Source organism: Aptenodytes patagonicus, chromosome 10, assembly GCF_965638725.1.
Source record: "Aptenodytes patagonicus chromosome 10, bAptPat1.pri.cur, whole genome shotgun sequence".
NCBI classification, from domain to species: Eukaryota; Metazoa; Chordata; class Aves; order Sphenisciformes; family Spheniscidae; genus Aptenodytes; species Aptenodytes patagonicus.
The window spans coordinates 3533324-3548312 of NC_134958.1; the positions used below are offsets into that span (position 1 = coordinate 3533324).

The following is a 14989-nucleotide window of genomic DNA, read 5'->3' on the forward strand; positions in this document are numbered from 1 at the left end:
CACAGTTCTTCCAGCCCTTGGCGTCAGCTGTAGGTCTGCAGTAGGTATACTACCCGGTGGGGAAAAAAAATACAGGGAAAAAAATCCAAGTGACCTAGCTTTCCTGGAGTCAACAAGGGAGCGAGAGAAAACCTTCAGCCTCCCCAAGAAAACGCTTCGCAGGTGCTTCCAGCGAGCGGACAGACCCCGCAGGGCGGCACCACCTCCCCTGGAGGAGACGCCTCGAGGAGGGTAAAGCCATGGGGAGATTTCCCCCGGGCTGGGGAAACCTGGAACGGAGAACAGCTGGAAAGGGCGGATTCCTCCCCTGCAGGTCACAGGATGCGGATTCTGTTCAGGTTTTTGTGACACAAAACGTGGGCAAGCCGGTTCGGGGCGGGAGGCCCTCAAATCACCGCAAGATGCGGTGTTAGAGACGAGCCGTTAGGAGCCACGCTCTGCCTCGGGCTGCTCCGGGCCGCCCTCCTCTGCCCGGGGCGGCAACCCCGAGCCGCGGCCAGCCGGCTGGCCGCGCAGGTGTGGGGAGAGGAGGACACCCCGCCGCGGAGGAGGGCCCTCAGGCCCCCCCGTCAGTCAGTCAGTCAGTCAGTCAGTCGGTCGGTCGGTCTGTCGCGTGGGGCTGTCACGCGGCCCTTCCGCGGCCGCGGGCGGCACGCGCTGCCTCCAGGCCCGCGCGTGCCGTCGCTAAGGGCCCCTAGCAACCGTTCCCCGCCGAAAAGCACTCTCCCGGGCACACTCTTCCGGCCCCCTCCTCCTCCCCGCGGCGGCCGAGCCCGACACTTTCGTTCCGGGACCTGCGAGGGCCGCGGAAGAGCCGGGCGGCCCTCTGCGGCGAGCGCCGGGCCGCGGAGGGGCTGGAGCCGAGGGAGCGGGTGAGGAGCGGTGCGGTGCGGTGCGGTGCGGTGCGGTGCGGTGCGGAGCTCCCCGCCCCGCCGCGAGGGCGTCGAGGCCACGGGGGCGGGGGGGGGGGGAGAGAGGAGGGAGCGCGGCGCGGAGGCAGCGCATCTCTGGCCGCGGCCCGTGAGGGGCAGGCGGCCGCCACGGGGGTGGCGGGGCCTCGGGGCCCTGCGTGGGGCGGCCTGGCAGCTCTCTCCGCGGTGGGGGGCGGCCCCGGACCGCCGGCTAGGCCGGCCCGCGGTAGGAGTCGGCTTTCCGCCGTCGGAGGCCCTGGTGTCCCTGCGGTGAGAGGGGACAGGGGCCACTGGGTCACGGCTAGGCGGGAGAACCGCTTTGTTTTTTTCCGTGAGACATCACAACGGCAAAGGCCTGTGCCCCTCGGAGCTCCCTTGCGTTTCCTACCGCCTGCTTTATGCTGCCCTAGGCCCTTCCCGCCACAGAAGGTCCCAGTCCTGTAAACGGCCAGACCGCGCGCTCCCCCTCGGTCTCTGCGGCGTCCTCGGCAGCTGTCCTGGGGGGGGGGGGTGGGGGGGGGGGTGGGGGTGTGTGTGTGTGTGTGTGTGTCTGTGTGTGTCTGTGTGTCTGTGTGTGTGTGTCTGTGTGTGTCTGTGTACCGCTGTAACTTCGTGAACAGCCATTATCTTGAGACCACAAAGGTTTCCCTGTGCCGTTAGAGCGGCATATCCCTTGTCAGTATCAATAATGAAAGTGCTTCGGGGTGTCACGGCTGACCACCGTGGTGCCCTAAGACCTTACACTGAACAGAGCCAGTTTGCAGGCTGGGAATGCGTGTCAAATTACGGGGCCTCTCGCCCTCTTTGCTTCTTGAGGAAACCCGGTAATGGTACGCGTTAGTCTGAGATGTAGGGTATATTTGCTTTGTCTCAGAGATACTTAAAAGCAAATTGTGCTATGAAATTTGTATGCGTATTAGATTTTGTGTGTGTTTGAATGGACATCCCTGACCTTTCAAAAGTTCGAGCTTGGCGGCGCGGGAGGGGAAGGTACCATAGCATGCACGAGTACTTAATTTTATCAGAAAATAACAACTATTTTTCTCTGGGATTAATTTTAAATTTTTATTGGAAAGTTAGCGGAGTGTTTTGGTTTTGTTATTTTTCAATTAAATTACACTTGGTTTTATTCAAACACTTAATTTTGGATCACATCTCGGGAATTATCTTTTGTTTTTGTTAAACATGAGTGTTTTGTTACATCATTTCATAAGTGTGATCCCTGACATGAAAAAGTAAACCTAAATTATCTGAAAGTAAATACTGAGAATGGCTTTTTTCACTTTAAGTGATGCAGCACAGTGTAAAAGGCAGTTGTTGCTGAGCAGTGCTTATACTAAGTCAAGGACTTTTCAGCTTCCCGTGCCCTTCCAGGTGCACAAGAAGCTGGGCAGGAGCAACAACTAAAACATCGGTGTGTTATCGACATCATTCTCATCCTAAATCCAAAACACAGCACTGTACCAGCTACTAGGGAGAAAATTAACTCTATCCCAGCCGAAATCAGGACAATCTGTCTTGAAGAAAGTCTGAAAAACCCATCGGCGTTATTAAATAAATACAAACTTGCAGAATGAGTCTAGTCTGGGTCAGCACTTACTGTCTGGTCTATGGAGCACCAAAGCCGTGTTTTAGCTCAAGACTAATTTTTCAGCTTCCAGCCTTGCTCCTGGAAGATTTCTTTCATCTCACAAAGTTCCGTCGACAGGGATTTCATTCAGGTAGTTTGGTTTGCCCACACACAATAAATTTCAGGATAGAGATCTAAATTTGTACAATTAACTTTTCTCTTATGGATCTCTGTCCTGTAGACCTTTAATTCATTGTCAGTAGTCGTGCTGAAGGCTAATGGGACTGCTCATCCAGGTAAATGGTGTCTACCAGTGTTTTCACAAGCTTTTAGACACTGATCCTACCAACAGAAAAAAATACAATTCTGCACGAGTTGAGTGGGATAACTTCTCTTAGTAAAATGATGAATGTGCATATATGTGCATTAAGGATACAGATCTCAAGTTCTTTCTAGCTGTTTATCTCATGCTCTCCTGAAATCTGTTGGAGTTCTTTGGTGCTATAACAACTGAATCCGATGATTTTATTACTCTTTCTGTTATAGGAAATACCTTCTTTGATGAGTGTTTTTTGCTAAATAGGATCACACAGAATAATTTCCTATAAGTTAGTTCATTGTATATTGGATTTTTATTTAACAGCTACAACATATTGTCTGTTTCAGCTAACCATGTCTTTAAATTCATCTACACTTTTAAACGAAGAAAACTCTCAAGGACCAAAAAGAAATACTGAATGTTTGGACAGTCTAGAATTGCAGACTCCATCATCGTTTCAAGATAACCCACTTCAACAATTACAGTTAGCATCGCAGGAAGTACTTGAAAAGGCAAAAAAGAGCGGGAGATCAAAATGCCCCCGATGCAGTAGTTCAAGGATGTTTTATTGTTATACATGCTTTGTTCCTGTTGAAACTGTCCCTACCAAAGAAATTCCGACTGTGAAGGTTAATACTTCTTACGGATTTTTTATAATATTCTTGTGCCTTTTAGTTACTGAGGACAGAGAACAGACAGTCTGTCCGTGACCATTTCTTTTCTGATTCATTCTTTATGGACATTCATCTTCAACACAGCTATAAGTACGAATAAACTACAGTTAGATAAAATTATTGTGCTTATTTGAGTAATCACATGTACAAACACTGACAATGTTCCAGTCCTCACATAAACATTTATGTATCTACTAGATGAGAAGATAAGCTGAAGTTACTCCGCTCCTCATGCAAATGACTATGTTTTCACTTAGTTCTTAAAAGTTTCTTTACAGTGCTCTTACCTTCAGTCTTCAGTTTCTAAAAACTCTGGCCAGAAGAGAGTGTATTGTAAACAAAAAATGTGATTTGTCGATAACCAAGAGTGAATTTTACATAATATGTGAACTGAAAGGCATTCCTAAATGTCATGGTTGTATAATTCAGATAACCGCTCTTAAAATATAAATAAAGTATAAAAAGTGTAATGCCCTTCAGCTAAAATACTTGGAGAAACCATCAAGGAGGACTGAGAGACGTTTTGCAAAATCACCTAGGAACTAAAATGCATTTTGAAGACACTCTGTACTTTGAAAGTATTGTGAAAATACTTCAGAAGTACTTTGGAAATTTGACATAGTGGATTTAGGTGTATTTTCATTGAAATGGCCATTTTTGCAATACCTAATACAGAAAACTATTCATATTTAGGACCATTATATTGCTCAAATTAAGACCACATCTTATTTACCTTATTGAGACTACTTCTAGAGGTTGTACCATGCTACTACTGCAGCATTCCAAATTGCATTCATTGCATGCTTAGGTATTTACATGAACTGAGAGAATGTAACAAATGCTTCTTGTCACTTGTCTCTAGTCTAGTTCTATTAAAACAAAAACATTGTCAAAAATTGTCAAATGTGTCTTAGTTACATGCCCTTAGGATTTTACCTGCATTTTGCATAAATTGTTGTACAAATTTTTGTACCTGTATATGTGATCGTAAATATTGCTTACTTTTTTTTTTTTCTTTCTCACTGTAGTTACCTTTGAAGATTGACATTATTAAACACCCAAATGAAACAGATGGCAAAAGCACTGCTGTGCATGCTAAGCTCCTGGCACCTGATGATGTCACAATTTATAAATACCCTTGCATTCCAGAATATGAAGAAAAACGACATGAAGTAAGAAATTCTATATAAGCAGCAGGGCTTTGTGCTGGGGAGATGCAGAGGTTATCTTCTGTACTTCCTCCTGCAGCGGTACTGCACTCTGCTGGGAGGGAGCGGGAGGAAAGCACTGTTCTCTTAATCCAGTCCACTTCACCTTGAGCTCTCTCAAAGCTTGGGCCTACAAACGTACAGTGGTTACGGACTGTCCTCCAAAGCTTGGAAAAACTGTAGCACTGTCTAACCACCTTGAATTTCCTATGTTCACCACCTTAGGTAATGGACAATTTGATTCATTGTGTGCCATAAGTATTTTGCCCAAACATATGAAAGCATTCAACTTACGGCAAGTTAAACAGCAGTTAGGTGTTGTGCTCATCATATTCAGCAGCTGCAGTGTTTAAACATCCGTAAAATTGTTAACATTCACTGTTAGAGAGAAAACCTACTGAAATGCAACTGTTGTCCATCACAGTCAGCACAGAGCCTGAAAAAAGTGAGCTATGAACTTGGATTTATATGCTCATTTAAATGGCGTGATTAATCTGAAATCTAATATTTACACATTTGATGTCATAATTAACACTTTCATTATTGTTTAACTACATGGAGAAGAAGATAATACACGTATCTCACAAAGATGTTATTTTCCTCAAGGAATGAGCCATCAAGGAAAGCATAGGTGGCAAAGAGGCAGGAAGCTGGAGAAAAGCAATGGGGAAGGCAGGCAGAAGTGGGAAGAGATCGCAGTGACTTTGTATTGCCCAGGCTTCCCAAGTCACAGATTCTGAATGCTGCAATAAGCTGCTGAAAAAATACTAAGTAAGGCCGTCACTTCACGTAAGATAGTTGTGGGACCTGCAACAGGCACAAGGGCAGAAGAGATTATTTCCTCTGATCTAAAATTTGTGAATGAAATTAGAAACTATTCTTTATGGCCTTCCTGCCCCGTATACTGCAATGACAAGTGAAATTTGAACGTCCTCTGGGCTGACATCATTGCCTTGGCTGAAAAAAACTTTTTTTTTTTACAGAAGTATTAGAGTTGGTAGTAGAAGCATGGAGGTAACATTTAATTCAAGATCTCTAATAAGTATCTTTGTTAATTATTTTAATATAGTCTTTTATCCTTTTAGATAATAGACTATTTTTTTAAGAGATACTCTTTCATCTTCCCCTGACTTAAATGTTTGTGGGTGGGGATAGAAAATTTCTGTTCTTTAATGAAACAGTTCCTGGTGTTTTACTAGATTTATGTTGACGCTCAGATTTCTTTCTTTTCTTCATTCAGATAGCACTTATATTTCCTGGCCCCAATTCAATTTCAGTAAAAGATATTGCTTTCCATCTCCAAAAATACACTAAGAAAGGTGTTTATGATAATGACGATGACTGTTCCAGAGAGCCATTTCTTAAGCAAGCAAAAATAGAACCCAAAGAAGAAAAAAATCTAAATGAATGCATCTCAAGCAACAGGAGTGAAGACACTAGACTGAAGAAAATAATATTTATTGACAGTACCTGGAATCAAACTAACAAAATAATAACTGATGAACGACTTCAAGGTAAAAAAAAAAGTTGATATTGAGATGTTATTGCTACAGAAATGATTAAGGGAAATATATGTCTATGTAACAGACCTGAGCGTGATATAAGTGTATACCTAACCCTATATCTGAGTATACATGAAAGATTCAACATCCTATTTCAGTGCTGTAGAAGACTTCCTGAGCCAAAGACTCCATTACTTTTCATGTCATATAATTTGTTTTGCAAAATGGTAAGACTAGTATTAAGAAAGCATTTACATTTATTTCTCCCACGTTTTTCTTGGAACAAATTTCCTCAGTCTCACAGAATGGAAGCTGTTACGTTAGACAATAGAAGAACAGTAGTTTGAATGACCTCTGAAGAAAGCCAGAAAGATTTCCCTTGCAGGTGGCTATCTGCTTTTTCAGGAGACCCAGGGGAGAATTTTTGTACACGCTAGTGGCAGACGGGCCGCTAGAAGGTGAGAGAGGGATGTAGGAGGTACAGCACAAGTATATCATGGCTTGGTTTCTTTTTCTAGTAAAGTTCTTTGTTTCATGGTCATTTCAGTGACCTCGCTTTCCAGACAAAAGGGGAATGCCTGCTTGCCCTCCACACCGTCCCATCTCTGAAAGCAAAAACTTGTAATTCTGCAAAGGTTTTTTGTCTTTGGTTCATTACAAGAAGTTTACAGTTAAGTATTCTAAGTAAAACCACAAAAGATAAAACAATTTAGCAATAGCAGTCCATTTCCTTTGAGATAAATAGGAGTTTGAAAATACTTTCATTAGCGGAAAAGGTGCACTTAGTTGGGAGGCAGGCTATCAAGTTTATATGTAATACATGTAACTGTCTACCAGTGCCTGCTTCGCACTGGACCCTACAAGGAATTTCACAGACTTCTTACATGCAAGATTAACGTTGCCTTGCTGTCTAGTCAGTTTATTAAAGAATCCCACATGTTAGTATAATGTATTGGCTAATTAAAATCTGTTACCAAGTATTTAGTTTAACAGGAAACATACTCTATCATCAAATAAATTGAAGTATTACTGTAAAGATTAGAGTAATTGCATGTTGCAAGTTACTGTAAAGCATTTGAAACTTATTTTAAAAGGATGAATTTAAGAAAACTAACAGGCAGCCAGGGGAACTGAAGATTTCCATGGAAGCTTATGCGGTGTATCAGTCAAAAATTCATGATTGTTGTTACTGTGGAGCTCTTAAAAGAATGGTTTCCAGTTACCCCATGTGAATGCTGATCTGGTGGACTCTTCCTTCCTTTCTAGAACTTCATCTCTGTTCCAGCTGTATTCCAGTCCTCTGTTTCCCTGAGCACCTTTCAGGGTTGCAGTAAGGTGTGATTAGCGTCATGCAAGCCAGTCTATCTTATCCACACCCAGGGGAGAATTTTATCCTCCACAGAGCAAGTAGAACAGTATGCACGACCCGTGCATGTGTTGCTTTCCTAAGTGCCTCTCGTAGAGGACATAAGTTGCATTAATACTCCTTTTAGAGACTGCAATTTTGCCTTCCAAGATGAATGGGGCAGAGTTTCTTTAGGCATAAACTGATGAAATTTTTATGTTGTACACACATGAAAAATAGAGAACTGTTGTCATTTTTTAGTTCAACTACAAATGAAGTCATCATCCAACAAAATTATCCTCATATATTAAAGTTCAAAGGAGTGTTCATCATTCCAAATAAAAAGTAATTGCTGTACTTATTCAGAAAGATGAAGTCACAAAAAATACTGAATAGAAACATTAACGAAGCCAAGAAAATGTAAAGAAGAGCCTTGTGTTTTGTAAGCCTGCATTTATACATAGAGTAAATCTACCTAATTGTACTGCAAGAGAACACAAATGAGTGCATCAATCTTAAAAAAAAAGTCTAGAAAATTTGGACAAAAAGTACTTTTATATCGTGGAGAAGTGGTGTAATATATCTTTAGAAAGCAAAACTAAATTAGTTATGTTAAAGACAGGAAATATTTGAAAGTTGGTAATGTCTAGGATTGATTACTTCATTAAAAGTGATCACTAGATCAGAAAGGAAACAGTTGCATCTAATGTTAATGATTACTTTCTCATATGAGCGATGAAGCTTATTGGCAGCATCAACATGGTTGTTAAAGAAACAGATTGCTTTGGTATTTTTTCCTGTAAGTCTGATCCACTTTGTATTAGCCAAACGTTGTATTTTATTAGCTTATACATTTTCTTGTACAAGGCTGAATAATACATCTGCTTTAGTAGTTTGGCTTTTTTTTTTTGGTAAAGTTTCTGTCCTTGCTTTCATTTCTGCAAGAAAATGGTAGCCTTTGCCTATGCACAGCTAGGATACTTGAAAGCAGTAAGTAGATGTTCTCCGAGGCAAACTCCCCTCAGCCTCTTTTCTGACAAATCTCGTCCTCTTCTCACATATTCATCTTTCTTCTTCCCTCAAAGTCACACGCAGGGGTGTGATGCAAAGAAAAAGTGGGAGTTCTGTCATGAGTTTCCACATTCTTTCTAAAATAAGGTATCCTGACATGATTCAGGGGGCCATAGCAGAAGCAAAGTGAATCCAAGGTATGTAAACCCCTTCTTCCTCAGCCTAAATCCTTAAGTTACTCATAAACCTTGGGAATTTAAAGGATTAGGAAAGGAGCAGAAATCCTGCCTGAAATAGCATTTTCAAGCTGTTACCTCTTCAGGAAATTAACGGTGTAATTAAAATAGCAATAGGCACATTAGTAAGAGCTTAGACTCTTCCTAGCTACCGTAGATACAAACCATAATTAGTCATTACTTAAAGTTTTCAGCACTGGTATTTCTTGAACTAGTTAATCTCCCAGTTCACTATACAAACCATGGGGACAAAGAGGTGATGGAAGGCTCAGAGTAAACAACAGGCTTCAGCATGTGTGTAAACTTTACAACTTACATACATCTTGCTGATAAGAACTTAGAATCTCTTAGATGTAACATCAGTGACCAAACATGATTAATACAGGATCCTACAGGTTTGCGCAGTCGATTATTATAGTGGAGGGAGCACAGGGATGGTGCTGTGATAGTAGGATGGAGCATATCAGGAAAAAAACAGAGGCTTAAGGAAAGGTGGGAGATCTCTCTGAAAGGTATTGTCTGCCATAAGACAATACAGGAGAATAACTTTTGTAAGGGAAGTTTGGTTACATTACCTAAGTAGATTTAAAGGTAGTTGTATTTCCATTTTGCTCGATCTCAGATTTATAGAAACGTTTATTTCTAATGAACTCAAAGTATGTGGATGCTAAAAAAGCAAAACATGTTGATTTCCTTAGTGTTGTAAGCTTTCATATGAACAATCAGTATTTGTAATAAAACATTGCCTTTGGCTGTACAGATAGAAATACAGTACAGATGATAGAAACATGCTCAGTAAACTGTAACCCTTAACCCCTTCTAATTTCTTTTGTTACAAAACTCCTAAAATTCTATGTTTGAAACTAACTGATCCTGCGTTTGTGCTCTTGCCTTCAATGAACTTTTGTTTGGATTCAAACCACAAATAGGTGGGAGTTTACATTGGAGGAATCGTCCCCTAAATTTAGTTCACTGCTGTTAAGGTGGAAACATCACTGAACTTAATGAAAGTTTTCACTTTGGTTAGGGCTGAGAATTCAAGTATTGAAACCTCTTGAGAGAAACAAGCTTAATGCAGTTTCCTATTACTATTTTGAATACACATGTATGGGATTATTAGAGGTAATAATTAGACTACATTATTTTGAATATTTAGTTCCAAAATGCCAACAGTCACATTTAAATTCAGTGATGGAATCTCCTGTTGTTAATTTTTTTTAAAACACGCTGTAGGAGAGATTTCTTTTACTATGAAAGATATCATACATTACTAACTGCAAAGCAAACAACTAAATCCATCTTGCAATTACACTAGAAAGAATTAAACATAGTTTGAAGGTAAAAAGTATAGAATTACAAAAGTGCTGGGCTATAGGCCAGTTGGCGCTCCTGAATTTGGACCTTACAGAAACTTCTCTGTCCATAACTTCCAAGCAATTCTTAAACCATATTGTTATTTATAGTATTACTTGTACTAAACCATTCCATGACACACACTTAGTATCTGATTTTAACATTTAGAAAGAGATAAATTTACAACCTGATCCTGGTTTTGACAGGTGTATACGCCATTCTTTATAATCCAACTGTCCATCCTGTTTACAAAGTGATTACACATTAAGGTGGTTTTAATTTTGATTAGTTTGTGCATCTCAAGGAACATAGGAATCAAGATACATGTTTAAAATTCATCTGAATAATAAAACAGTTACAGAGACTATAGTAGATAAAAGATTTTCATATGCCATACAGAGACCAAATTTTTCTTTCATCTCAAGTGGGAATGCTTTTAGTTTCTAATAAAATTAATGACCAGATTCTGTCATGCTTGCTCCCAAGTAATCCCAGTGAGATTTCAGTTACTTAACAAGCATAAATGAAAAGTGTCTGGCTCTTAGCAAATACTCCTCAGTTCAGCAAAACAGTATGAGGGATTCTGTTTTACACTTGCAAGGTATTAGCTTTGCAAAAGGTGAAGTTTGATTAATCATTTTGTGAACACTGACGAGTCTCTGTAGGTGTGGGTTTCACTCTTCCTATCTGACGAGACCCTGCAGTTTACCGAGGGCTGTGAGGTTGTATGAATGAAGGGATAACCTGTAAGTTTTAATTGCAAATATGAGGATTGTAACCTAGAACTTACAGCACTTTTTCCATCAAATTTCACAGTGGTCCACAAAGGAGGATAAAATTATTGCCTCCATTTTACAGATGAAAAATGGAGGTACAGGAAGAGAAATTATTTGCATGCAGGCATCTAGCAGGCTAGCAGCAAAGTCAGAAAACAAAAGACTTGTTTGGCATCCTGTCCAGCAATCCACATTGCCTAATTTATCAGCTTTTTTTCTTGACAGGGTTGCTGCAAATTGAGTTGAAGACAAGGAAAACTTGCTTTTGGCGTCATCAGAAGGGAAAGCCAGATACATACCTTTCCACAATAGAAGCCATTTATTATTTCCTTGTGGACTATCATCAGGAGATTTTGAAAGAGAAGTACAAGGGACAATATGATAATCTGCTTTTTTTCTTTTCATTTATGTACACATTGATTAAAAATGCCAAGTGTTGTGCAGGAAAAGAGTAAGATGTCTGTCTATAGGTAAATAATACTACCTTTTATTTTGTTTCTTTTGTAATGATAAACTGCACAAATGGAACTATTATCTAACTGAAATCTGGAAGTAGATTGTACTCTTAATAATGGCTACAGTGTTTGTCCAAAAGTAAGCTGCAGACCTCATGTCCTGCACACTTGAGGTTGTAGAACTACTCGGATGAGCAGTCTGATTAGAATTACTTCTGTGAAAATAGTTATGCTTTGCTAAATATTACTGTGTTTGAACCTACAGACCTGATATGCTCATCACAGTGAGATTATTTCCTGAGGTGGGGGTAGGAAGACGTGACCCCTCTTGCCCTGAGGAGAGATATCTCTAACTGTAAATAGGAATTAGCATGCTAGCTTTTTATTATTATTATTATTAATACTTTGTTTCAGGTGTTTTCTTTGTGTTTTACCCAGTAATACTGATTTCACTTTCATGACATCAAAAACTTACTGAAATTATTAGGATGGTATTTAATTTGGGGGGATGGGGGCACCAATACAAAACGAAAGACAACATGAAGTGAATAGACTATAAATTATGTACTTTCAAGATTAATTCTGGAAAATTGTCCGAGTAATAGAAAAGAGCGATCTCTTTAAACATCATTATACAGTGCATGATTTCTATAGTACCATTCACATACTGTTCTATTAAGATTATTCTCAACTTCTGGGATAATTTTAGACCTCTTCAAACAAATTAATTTAGGTAAGTTTTTATTATTATTATGTATCATTATTATTTTTGGGAACACTAACTTAACAAATGTCACTATGGCATATCACAGACAGTAAAATTTTGTAGATGCCACATACTTATATTCTAAGCAGCAGAAAAGGCTCATTGCACTGTAGGAGTCCTCTGAAAATGCAGATCTTTTTGCAGGACCTAAGACAAAGAAAGTAATTTGCAGAGACAAGAAATAGGGAAGACGGTGGTTCTGACCACAACATTTCTGACAAGACTTCCTTAAATTAGGCAGACTGTGAATCTGCTGTGTTTTTTATCTTTGCAGTAATGGTGCGAATTTGAACAGCATAAATAAGACACTGTCTATGCTGATGAAATTTTTGCTGGTATGTGTAGCACCACTGGCAGAGTCATCCCACGTGAATGTGGTAATACAAGTGTCTTTGCCAACCTATACCATACAGCTAATGCTGGCAGAGGCAATAGACCTAAGCTGTATCTTTACAAGCAGAGTTATACGAACATATTTTTATCATACTAGGATGTTCTGCCAGAAAAATTCATGTTGGTAAAAATTACAGTCTTAAGGTAGAAAAAAATGTTTCATTAGGGGTACGATATAAGATGGATAAATATTTCTGAATACTTTCAGAAGTATGTTACTTAAGAAAAAACTAAATCTTGTTGAAGTGACACAGATTGAAAAATAATAATAGATTTTTTTTTTTAAAGAAAAATTCCAAAGTTTTTGTTGTATATTTTCCTCAGCAAATCTGGCTAAATTATAACCTGTAGCATACTCTCCAGGAGGGCACCCTCACACCCTGGTGAACACAGAAACAGTGCCTCGAAAAAATACTTCAAGAAAATCCTTTTAAGCTTACACAGCAATCCATACAGGCTCAAACAACTGATTTGTACCATGTTTTTTAATGCTTCAAGATATTGAAATAAAAGTTAATATTGCTTAAAACACAAGATACAAATACACTCTCTCCACAAGTGATACTTATCTTCAGATTTGTATGCTTATCTGCACAAGTGAACGTACATAAAAATGCATTTCAGTTCACAACCAAAACACATCTCCTCCATTTGCAAAAAGAAATGCTAGTTAAGTTACATGAGTGCACATGAAGCGTGCATGAACTATAACAGCACCACAGGAAACACAGGCTTGAAGTCAGAATGAGAAAGCTTGGTTTTAAATATACATATATAATGGCACAGCTGTTAAGTATATTGTGAGCTCATGTGCCAGGCAATGAGAAAAATCAGCAGTCATGTCTCAGTGCTATTGAAACAACACATTTCTTACTCATTTGGTTCTTATTGCTATTGAGGGGTTATTTTGGCTTTTTACAATGATTAATGCCATTTCCTTTGGTATGAATTTTGATAGTCTTTTGACATTTCCATCTGTTCTTGTATTTCTTAAACAAAGATTGCTGTAATATTTTTTTAAAAAATCACACAAGTATAATAGCTTGAGAAGGAAACTTTCACCCATTTTAAACAAACAAAAATAAAATGAACCCACTGACCTAATGTTTTACAAGAACCAGAGAGAAAAATCGGGGGGGGGGGGGGGGAGGGGGAGTTACTTCCAAGACACATTTCCCTGAAAACATGTTTTTTTTATTTAAGAAGCAGAGGTCAGATAAAAGCTTATATAAGCTGTTCTTTGTTACTTTTGGAAAATAGTTTCATAAGGTTAAAAATGGTTTCCAAATTTAAGTTTAGTGTACCTCACTTTATTTGAACAATGGAAATTAAGAATCTATTCCAAAAGTAAATTAATTTTAATTCTCAGGTGAAATGAACGTACAGAAAAGATTTTCAATCTGGAACACTGTGTCCAGGAATTGGGTTCAGATTCTTTTTCTTCCAGTGCAACCTCAGTGTAATGCAAGAGTCATTCTTACACCAAGCAACAGAGGCACATCGAATATCCGTAATTAATTATGGTCTGTTGATATTCCTGCAATAACCTTTTATGAGGGCAGGAAGGAGGTTATTGTCACTTCTGCTGCAAATCTGTTCTGTCTGAGCAGCAGACGTAGTTCCCCCTTCTCTCCCATCTCCCGCTCTCCCCTCAATAAAAAGATGTAAATCTTGTATTTAATTTCAGTACTGGTACTGAAATACTGAAGCCAAACCTACCAAGTCATCCACCTCACACTGAAAATGTCTCAATACCACTGGTACATTTTTCTAGCTTTGAGACTAAAGAATAGTTTTGTTCCACCAAATGAAAGCGATCAAGTGGTTAATCCTTTCAAGTGCAATTAGCAGCACTGACCTCCCCGTTCTTTAAAATGAGGGTCACAGGGAGGTAAAGGCCAGTTCTGGGCCTTTTCTTTCATATCAGAATATCCCCTCACTAACTATCTCTTCTGTTTCCAAAAACATCAGAGAGCAAGGGGGAAAACAGGCTTCTACTTCCATTAGCAGTAACTTAAACAGCCATAAGTTAAAGGGGGAGGAAAAGGACGAGCATCTCTATCTATCTCCTTTCACAACAGAAGACATCTGGCCTCCTGTGGGGAGGCCCCAGATAACAAAGAACCTGTCATTAAACCTCCGAGATGTGTTCAGAGAACCATTTTACCTGCAGTCTGGCTCATTCATTTCCTGCCACTGAAGCCATCTGCTTTTGCTTATTGTGGGTATTTTTGTTCTTTGTTTGGCCAGGAACGTGAAGTGGCTTCACTTTAGCATGCCTGTATGCTTGGTCAGAGGGAGGATTTAATCCTTTCTCAAAACGAGTAAGAGGGAGCTGCAAACAACAATTCCTTTCCTGGAAGGTAGCACAAAAGTCATCCAAGCCTAGGTTGAATAAAGGGTCATGTCAGTGCATGGGGTAAAGATACATTGAGATTGAAAAGAGATGGCAACTTGGAATCTACAGCAG

At 39.8% G+C, this 14989-nt stretch overlaps 1 protein-coding gene across 2 annotated transcripts; it reads left to right on the forward strand.

Moving 5' to 3' along the window:
* The first annotated feature begins 791 nt into the window (after positions 1-791).
* DTWD1 (DTW motif tRNA-uridine aminocarboxypropyltransferase 1) lies at positions 792-13632 on the forward strand. Of its 2 annotated transcripts, none has more exons than XM_076347821.1 (5): positions 792-872; positions 3148-3429; positions 4503-4646; positions 5923-6196; positions 11131-13632. In XM_076347821.1, the coding sequence occupies exons 2-5, from the start codon at positions 3154-3156 to the stop codon at positions 11358-11360; spliced, it is 924 nt and encodes a 307-aa protein (XP_076203936.1). In that variant the 5' UTR covers positions 792-872; positions 3148-3153; the 3' UTR covers positions 11361-13632. The 2 variants fall into 2 exon arrangements, with proteins under 2 accessions (XP_076203936.1, XP_076203935.1); XM_076347820.1 differs by lacking the exon at positions 792-872 and adding an exon at positions 1143-1181.
* The last annotated feature ends 1357 nt before the right edge of the window (positions 13633-14989 follow it).

Coding starts and splice junctions, on each gene's coding strand:
- DTWD1 (XM_076347821.1), top strand. CDS start 3,154: ATGTCTTTAAATTCATCTACACTTTTAAACGAAGAAAACTCTCAAGGA. Junction 4,647..5,922: donor ATGAAGAAAAACGACATGAA/GTAAGAAATTCT, acceptor TTCTTCATTCAG/ATAGCACTTATATTTCCTGG. Junction 6,197..11,130: donor AACTGATGAACGACTTCAAG/GTAAAAAAAAAA, acceptor TTTTCTTGACAG/GGTTGCTGCAAATTGAGTTG.